This window comes from Manis javanica, chromosome 13 (genome assembly GCF_040802235.1).
Source record: "Manis javanica isolate MJ-LG chromosome 13, MJ_LKY, whole genome shotgun sequence".
Classification (NCBI taxonomy): Eukaryota; Metazoa; Chordata; class Mammalia; order Pholidota; family Manidae; genus Manis; species Manis javanica.
In genome coordinates this window covers 89,263,466-89,272,273 of record NC_133168.1, presented here as the reverse complement: position 1 = coordinate 89,272,273, position 8,808 = coordinate 89,263,466, and the positions used below count along the sequence as shown (strand labels likewise).

General features: G+C 51.4%; 1 protein-coding gene and 1 long non-coding RNA gene across 3 annotated transcripts; one reads left to right on the top strand and one right to left on the bottom strand.

Moving 5' to 3' along the window:
• The first annotated feature begins 2,479 nt into the window (after window positions 1–2,479).
• On the top strand, window positions 2,480–8,679 carry ICAM3 (intercellular adhesion molecule 3). Of its 2 annotated transcripts, XM_017660369.3 has the most exons (7): window positions 2,490–3,033; window positions 3,644–3,910; window positions 6,508–6,813; window positions 7,162–7,443; window positions 7,698–7,952; window positions 8,061–8,309; window positions 8,397–8,679. In XM_017660369.3, the coding sequence occupies exons 1-7, from the start codon at window positions 2,952–2,954 to the stop codon at window positions 8,588–8,590; spliced, it is 1,635 nt and encodes a 544-aa protein (XP_017515858.1). In that variant the 5' UTR covers window positions 2,490–2,951; the 3' UTR covers window positions 8,591–8,679. The 2 variants fall into 2 exon arrangements, with proteins under 2 accessions (XP_017515859.1, XP_017515858.1); XM_017660370.3 differs by lacking the exon at window positions 8,061–8,309 and having other exon boundaries at window positions 2,480–3,033.
• On the bottom strand, window positions 3,917–6,749 carry LOC140845600 (uncharacterized). Its single transcript, XR_012124442.1, has 3 exons — window positions 6,612–6,749; window positions 5,996–6,076; window positions 3,917–5,460 (listed from the first exon to the last, which is right to left on the bottom strand). It is a non-coding gene; the product is annotated as an uncharacterized lncRNA (long non-coding RNA).
• Window positions 8,680–8,808: the final 129 nt, after the last annotated feature.

Genomic DNA, 8,808 nt, shown 5'->3' with positions numbered 1-8,808 from the left:
CCGTTGTTTGCCAACGTGTTTCTACTTAACACATGTACTTGAGCCAGGTTCTGCATCAGCCACATTGTGAAAGACATTGAAATAATTATCTTACCCATAGGACTTAGGACTGCGTGCATTGCAGCCCTCCTGCCCAGAGAGTGCTACACTTTTGTAGTTACATTTGCTTTTTATAACAGTTCTCAAAATTAAATACTCATTATAATTTATAATTATAAATCTTTTTTATTTTATTTTTTGGTTAGGTAATATTGACATAAGCACCACTGTCCTTCTCTGTCCATAAGCACCACTGTTATCTCCCTTGAGGCCATAAATATCATTTGGTTTCCTGTTTTTGCTTCCAGAGACACTTCTTATCCACATACAGAGAGATCTGGGCACATACGCTTTCCCATCTTTTGCAAAAATAGTAGCGTGTGCTCACTACTCTGTGGAGCTCTAATCTGTAGCTTTTCCTTTTTTTTTCCTTTTTTGCCACCTAATAGGTCTTGGAGATGGCCCCGTAAATCCAGGCATACAGCATTTTCTTGTTCTGTTTTATGGCTGTGTTGTAGCCCATCACTGACATATCCCCAACATCTGCACCCGACTGGGGTTCATGTAGTCATTCCCAACCCTTTGCCATACCCATGCTGCTGCTAAAGTGAGTAACTGTCTTATGCGTGTCATTTCACCCATGTTCAAGGGTATCTGTAGGACAGATTCCGAAGGGTAGCAGCTGCTTGCAGGATCTAGCCTGGTAATAGACCACCTGCTTGCTAAAGGATGTTGCCATGAGTATATTTACAGGGCAGGTCTCTCTTATTTTTTATTTTATCTTTTCAAAATTATCTTGGCTCAGTCTTGTGCAGCTACTATTTAAGAAACTTTTATTCTGGACAATTTAAAGCATATGCAAAATAAGGGAAAATAATGTAATGAACTTGTAGTTAACCAACAGCCAACATCAATAATTTCCAACACCCGTGACCAGACTCATTTCAGTTCTAGCCCCACCCCTACTCCTGCCACTGGATAATTTGGAAGCAAATCCCAGATACTGTATCATCTGACCTGTAAAAACTTCCGTATGTATTCTGAAAAGACATAACCACAAACCCTAACTATAACATCACTATCACACCTAAAAGGCTTAGTAATTGCTCAATATTACTGCGTCGCTGTTGAGTGTCTAGATTCCCCCAATTGTCTCTTAAGTATTTGGTGTGTGTTTGTTTACAGTTTGTTCAAATAAAAACACCAAACTGCTTTTGGTTGGTGACAGATTCTTTTAAGTTCCGGGTTCCTCTTCCTCTTTTTTTAAACCACTTGCAACATATTTGTTGAAGAAACTAGGTTATTCCTCATGTAGAGCTTATTAGCCTGATGTCAACCTTATGGTACAATTGAATTCATCCCTCTGTCCTCACTTGACCAACCCATGATGAGGTTTCTGATTTTTTTTGGGATTGTGCCTTTTCAGCAGGAGGTACTGAGGATCGGCCTGCCCCTCTGGTGACACCATGAGCAGTCACCCAGATCCATCAGGGAAGCAGTTTCAATTTTTCAACATTTTATTTTGAAAAATTGCAAACATTTCAGGGAAGCACTGGAAGAATAGTACAGAGACCCCCTAGATTCTACAATTACCAGGTTGCTGAATTTATTCCGTCTTTCCTCTAACAGTTAGCTGTAAAACCACCCAGATGGTACTTTCACCCCCCGCCCCCACCGGCTTTGTTTCTGTTAGAGAAAACAGGTCCTCCTGTAGGTCTTTTGCAAATGTGAAGTGGTTCAATGTGAACATTCTCCAAAAAGTGGGGAAGGCCTGTATTGTTTACAAATAAACTTGATTCAGGTTTTGGTTTCTCTCTCAGGACTGTGTGCTGTAAGGAGTGGCAGGGGCTGGGCAGCAGGGCAGCAGGGCAGAGGCCTGATTGGAGGGAGGGGGTGCGCCAGGTGAAGGGGAGCACATGGCCTGGGGTTGAGGAGAGTGGAGGGATGCCAGCTGAAATCACAGCCCTCAACAAAGTCCCTCTCTGCAGCTGAGGTCAGACGCACAGGGAACAGGCCAGAAGCCTGAGAGAGGGAGCCGATGAAGGTGGAGAGTGCCCACCTGACCCACCCAGTTCAAGAGAAGCTTTGGGGTGTAAACCTTCCTGGAGGAAGGGGCAGGGGCATGAGAATGGGAAAGGGCCAGTTACAAGTAGCATCTGTGACAGACAACAGATGGTGGATGAAGATCCGGCTCTCCCCAGACAGGGTGTGGGGGATCCCCAAGATCTTCAAAGGTAAAGGGCCCTAAAGAAGCCACTCAGGAGATCAACCCAGATCCAGGCCCATAAGTGCCCAACAAATGTGGGCTCTGTTCCCTGTCATGTCTTCCCTCAGCTTAACCGTCCCTCGTGATCAAGCCCAAACCTCTTATTTACCCCAGGAACATTGAGATCTCCTACTAACTCCTTGAGACCTTGCCTAGAAGTCCCTGCCTTGTCCCCTCAAAATGTTGCCTTGAAATGTCACTTTATCACCTTGCGGAAGCACAGCGCCTGGAGGTCCCCCATTAACTTCCTCTCTGGGAAGAGAACACCCCCCTTCACTTCAGTGCAACAGGAAGGAGGTGTCTCATCCCCCTGCACTGCACCCGCAGGCTTCCCAGTGCTGAGAACAAAGGAAGCCGATTGTGTTAGTATTTCCTGTGGGTTCATTTGGGGGCCAGCGCTGGGTAACAGTTCTGGCCTGGTGGAGACTCACAGGTGCTCTCCACCTCATTGGACCCCCGCTCTGGATCCCCGTGGCCACAGAGTATCCATCTCCCCCCTGCCCCTCCCCACGTCTAGGCAAGGTGCAGCCTCTGGACTTCTGCAATCTTAGCTGCTGTGACTGCGCTTCCGTTCCCCGGGTGGCCCTGCCTGCTCCCTACTGCGTGGCACCTCGTTAAAGCAGCTTCCTCCTGCAGGCTGGCCACCATGGTGCCCTCGGGGCTGCTGCCTGGGGCCTGCCAGACTTCACTCATCTCCCTGCTTCTGGTCTGCTGTCTGCTGCTCCCAGGTGAGCTGGGGAGGGCTGGAGTTGGGGAACTGGTAGAGGATGGGGACCTGGAGAAAGCAAAGCTCCCCAGGCCCTGCTGTCCTGGCTGCCGCAACATTTCCTTAAACTCATTTGATGGGGGGAGGTAGTGGGGGCTCACCAATGTCCTTGAGAGAAAGTTGTGACTCTTTAACTCAGCCTTCAGGGCTCTTTGAGGCCCAGTACTGCCTGTGACTTGCTTCCCACCAAAATTCGTGCACGCGAGCACACACACACACTTCCTGCTCTATCTGGACCCTTGACCTCTGCCTATGTTCTTTCCTCTGCCAGGATCACTGTTTCTTCTCACTTGGCTGACTCCTGCTTACCCTTCAAAACTGGCCATAGCTGTCCCCTCCTCCAGGAAGCCTTCCCTGACTTCCTTCCTTCTACAGGCTGGATCAGGGCATCCCCTGGCCTCCCACTGACCTCTCCCCAGTTCTTGATCCATCATCTGTCTTCCCCACAAGACTGAAGCAACATGAAGGCAAGGGACCATTTTATCTCAGCAGGAGCTGCTGAATGCTGGGGCTTGCAGCCTGGGGTGGGGGGACACCAGAACTACCAGTGGAGCATCCTTCTGTTCCCACAGGTGCCCAAGGGCAGCAATTCCCTCTGCGGGTGGAGCCCCAGGACCCGGTGGTGCCTACTGGAGGGTCCCTTTTGGTCAACTGCACTACAAATTGTCCCCATGCTGAACTTCTCACCCTGGAGACATCCCTAATCAAGAAACCGGTGGGCAATGGCATGGGCTGGACAGCCTTCCAGCTCAGCGGCGTGACTGGTGACAGCCAGGTCCTCTGCTCTGGCTACTGCAACGGCTCCCAAGTTACAGGCTCATCAAGCATCACAGTGTACGGTGAGTAGATGTGCCTGGAGGTGGGGCTAGCCTCTGGCAGTGGAGAGGGTAGGTGACCAGTGGCATGGGGCAGCAGGTAGCCCTGAGTCTGCAGGAATGGACCAGGGCTCTGTCCCAGAGGTTGGCCCTGGATGTGTGTGTGCACACGTGCAGGTGGACAGAGTCACAGAGACAGGGAGATGCATCTCAACCGTATGCCAGAGCAGCAGCTGTGCAATCAACCTATTTGGGTCCCTAGAAGCATTTTTTAAATGACATTTAATGTTTTTTATTTGTTCCTTTTCTTTTTATGCTAGGGAACTCCCATGGTTCCAAAATCAAAAAGTATAAACACATGTAAATGTCAAATCTCCATTTACTTAGCACTGGCTTCAGTGGTCGCTGGTTTGCATGTTGACACTAGGTGCCCATTCAATGCTTACCAAAGCCCCAGGGTGGGGAGGTGTACTTGTGAGCCTCATTTCAGACAGGAAAACCAGAGCTCACTGGGATAAAGCTTCTTGTCAAGGTTCACAGCCCATCAGCAGAGGAGCTGTGACCCCTAAGTCCTTGCCACCTAACAGGAGAGGTCTTCCTCCAAAGACCCTGTACCCTGTCACCAGTTTCCTACGGATCTTTTCAGACTTTCTCCGCATTTAAAAGACCACAGAAAACTAGAATATACATCTTGTGAAGTCTTCACAGATAAGTGTAGTGTACATGTACCTGTGTCCATGAGCATATGTATTTGTGTTATTACCCGTGTGCCTGTGTATGTTTGTATGTCTGTGTGTGAATACTTGTGAACATATGCACATGTGTGTGTCAGTATCCATAGCTGTGTATCTGTGTCTGTCTGGGTATCTGTGTAGCTGTGTATGTGTATGTCTGTGTCAGTATGTGTTTGTTTCTGTATTTCTGTATAATGGGTACATCTGCAGGTGTGTCCCTGTCTCTGTGTCTGAGATGCCTCTGTCCACTGCTCTTCAGGAGCCTGTTGATTCTGGCTCACAAGAACCGACTGAGCCCATCTCTACGTAATTCTGTGTCACGCTGGGTGGCTTGAAATCAGCCATTGTGGAAGTATTTACACCACAGAAATTGGCAAATGCTCCCTGTCAGTACGACCCCCACCAAGTCCCCCCAGCCCAAGCACTACCAGCATTTTCCAGCATACCATGATCCCCGACTAGTGGTACCCAAGGTTGCAGTGGAGGCCTCCTTGTTAAAGTTTCTAAAATTGTAAATTACAGGTTTCCATCTCACTCTGCAAGTACAGTGTTCCTACCAAACCTTTCAAAGCCAAAATGATGCAAAGCCAAAGAGGCAATTGCCAATAATTTATATGGAAAAATGTTTTAGTATTCCAAGACCTAAAAAATGACATCTCTTAGGCTTTTCTCACACCTTAGGACACAGCTTGTCAACAGATGCACAACATAAATCGAGAGAAAACCCAGATGACACAGCTCAGGGCTCTGGCAGCTTGGTGCTGAGGTGCTGACTATAGTTCCTGAAGTTTGGTGGCACCATCCCACTGCTGGGGCGCCTGCCACCTCTATGAGGGCTCCCTGCAACACCAAGGCAGAAGGCTTTTTTGCTTTCTTTTGTAAAAGTGAAAATTCTCTTCCGGGTTTTTTTTGCGTAGCGAAAACAGGTTCTAATGTAGGTCTTTCATAAAAGCCAAGTGGCGTAACTTGAACTTTCGAAAAGTGGGCAAATACCTGTAGTAAGATGTTAAATATTTTTCATGGCAACAAGTCTGTGGGCCTCCGTGTGACAGACAGATACACGTTCGATTTGTCCAGGGTGAGTAAGATGCCTCCCAAGGAGGCCCAGGGTTTGGTACTGTGCCTGCAGACGGCACTATGGAGTAACCCAGAGATGACCTGGCCTGGGGGTACAGGTTCCCCTGCCTGCCACGACTTCCCCAGGCAGGTGGCAGTGACAGCCTTGAGTGCCTAGGGCTGATTGGGAGGAGCCAGACCAAGCTCTGGGAGGGGCCAAGGCCCGAATCCAGTCCAGAAGCTGGGAGGAGAGGCCAAGGGAGTCCCTAAACCTTGGAGGCAGGTAGACAGAGACGCGTCTGGAGTTTGAGAGACTCACCTTCTAAGCTGGGTTCTGCCCCTTCCTGGCTATGTGTCCTTGGGCAGATCACCTCACTACTCTGGCTCTCAGTTCCTCCATCTGTAAAAGGGAAAAGTAAGAGATTTCACTTGGTTGCTGTGTGAATGAAGGGTAACATCTGGAAAGTCACTCAACAGGAACTTTTATGAGCACTGTTAATTAGCAATCATAATCATAAACGTTTGTTCCCTTTATTTTTTTTCCTAAAAAAAAAAAGACAAGTTCTTGGAAACAGAGGAGGTTCTGTGAGTCCTTGAGAACAGAAAATCTGACTTTTATTTCAGTGGCTGGCAAGGTGTCTGACAAAACAGGAAATAATAACCATGATACTGTTAACAGCAAACACTTGGCACTGACGTTCTTCTAAGTCTTCTAGATTTAACAACTCAAAAAGTTCACAGTTCTTCCTTGGGCCTCCTCTCCTCTCCCTGACGTGGGGGTTGCAGGGCTGGCTGATAAGTGCTATTCTCCTCTCTCTATCCCCACCGCAGGGGTCCCGGAGCGCGTGGAGCTGGCCCCCCTGCCCGAGTGGCTGCCGGTGGGTGAGAACTTCACCCTGCGCTGCCGGGTGGAGGGCGGGGCGCCCCGGACGAACCTCACGGTGGTGCTGCTCCGTGGGGAGGAGGAGCTGAGCCGACAGCCGGCGGTGGGGGAGCCCGCCGAGGTCACGGCCACGGTGCGGGCGGGCAGAGACGACCACGGCGCCAGTTTCTCGTGCCGCACGGAACTGGACCTGCGACCCCGAGGGTTGGGGCTGTTCTTGAACAGTTCGGCCCCCAGGCAGCTCCAAACCTTCGGTGAGGGGAGGGACTGCAGACGGTGGCTGATGAGCTGAGCCAAAATAGTTGTGCCCTTTGGTCAAGAGGCTCCTGAGAATGGGGTGGCCGGGTTCCAAGGGCTTCTGGGAAGGCATGCCCTTGGCCATTGGGCGAGGCGGCCTCAGACCTCAGGCTCGGGGCTGAGGGAACTTTTGAAAAGGCTGTGTGGGTGTGTCCTGGTAAAGAGTGACCCAAGTCGCAAGACATTCTGGGAAAGAAGGACCCTGGGTCGGAGGTGTGTGTGTGTGTGTGTGTGTGTGTCTTGGGGAAAAGGGCGTCTACGGCTGTGTGAGACCACCTCCTACTCACGCCCACCGTTCTCTCCAGCCCTGACCATGCCGCTCCTCGATGTCTCCCCGTTGTTGGAGGTGGAAACCTCGTGGTCCGTAGACTGCATTCTCACCGGGCTGTTCCCGGCCTCTGAGGCCCAGGTCCAGGTGGCGCTGGGAGACCAAATGTTGAATGCCACAGTCGAGAGCCATGGGGACAATCTCACGGCCACAGCCACAGCCACAGCGAGTGCGGAGCAAGAGGGCACCCGGCAGATTGTCTGCAACGTGACCCTGGGAGGCGACAGCCGGGAAACCCGGAAGAACGTTACCATCTATAGTAAGAGGGGCGGGGCCAAACGGGCCCCGGGGGGCTTGATGAAGGGGCAGGGACTGGATCGCCAGAGTGGGAGGACTTTGACATGGGCGGGGGCTAAGTAACCTGAACTGTACAGCTTGAGTGACCCGGGTTGGGCGAGAACGCAGAGAGAGGCGTGGCCTGGATACCCCGAAGAGAAAGAGATGGGCGAAGGGCAGGGCTTGACCACATGAGGGACGTGGTCAGCAAGCTCCCGGACAATGCCCTGCATTCAGGCTTCCTAGGGCCCATCCTGAACCTGAGCGAGCCCACCGCCCCCGAGGGGACCACAGTGACTGTGACTTGCGCGGCTGGAGCTCAAGTCCAGGTCACACTAGACGGAATTTCGTCCGCGGGCCCGGGGCAGCTCGCCCAGCTTCAGCTAAATGCCACCGAGGAGGACGACAGGCGCAGCTTCTTCTGCAATGCCACTCTTCGAGTGGATGGGGGGATCTTTCACAGGAACAGGAGCGTCCAATTGCGTGTCCTTTGTGAGTAGTTCATTCTGACCTTTAATCTCTTGATCCTCTGGTTTAAGAAGACTTGACTCTTCTACCATTATGCCTTGGGTGTGTCTGATTATTTTGGCGGTCCCACAGACGGTCCCAAGATTGACCGAACCAAATGTCCCCAGAGTGTGACATGGCAAGAGAAGACTACTCATGTCCTGCAGTGCCAGGCCCGGGGCAACCCGGACCCTCAGCTGCAGTGTATGAAGGAAGGCTCCACGGTCAAGGTGCCCGTTGGGACCCCATTCTTTGTCAAGTTAAAACATAATGGTACCTACAGTTGCCGGGCGAACAGCTCACTGGGCGAGTACAGTCTGACCGTGGTGATGAACGTTCAGGGTGAGCCGAGGCAGGGCCACAGGTCTAGACCGGTAAGCCTAGGGAGGGGCCAGGGCACGTGTACTTACTCCTTGTTTTTCTGAACAGATCGGAATCCCATCGCCGTGAGCATAGGCATGGGGGTGTTAGTGATCCTGGGCCTGGTGATGATCTTTGCGGCCTTAGCGTACGTCTTCGGGATGAAGAAGCGGAGTGACAGCTACCACGTGAATCAGGGGAGCACCTGGTTGCCCCTCACGTCGAAACAGCCAAACGAGGATGTGGGGGAGGAGCCATCCTGAGCCTAAGGCCGCCAGGACACTAGGCTAACAAGGACAGGGGTTTCGCTGTATGTCCGAGTTACGCATCAATAAAGCCGTCAAAATCCGGAGTCTGACTTAATTCCTCCGGTGCGACGGTCAAGTGACATCTCAGTGGCGGAATCTGTGGCGCCCAGACTCTGCTCGAACTCTGAGAGGCGGGCTGCGCCTTAGCCAATAGGCTGAGGGTGTCTTGAGGA

Excerpts from the sequence above, each read along its gene's own strand:
- ICAM3 (XM_017660369.3), top strand. The coding sequence starts at position 2,952 with ATGGTGCCCTCGGGGCTGCTGCCTGGGGCCTGCCAGACTTCACTCATC. Across the intron at positions 3,034-3,643 it reads CTGCTGTCTGCTGCTCCCAG|GTGCCCAAGGGCAGCAATTC; the intron begins GTGAGCTGGGGA and ends CTGTTCCCACAG. Across the intron at positions 3,911-6,507 it reads ATCAAGCATCACAGTGTACG|GGGTCCCGGAGCGCGTGGAG; the intron begins GTGAGTAGATGT and ends TCCCCACCGCAG.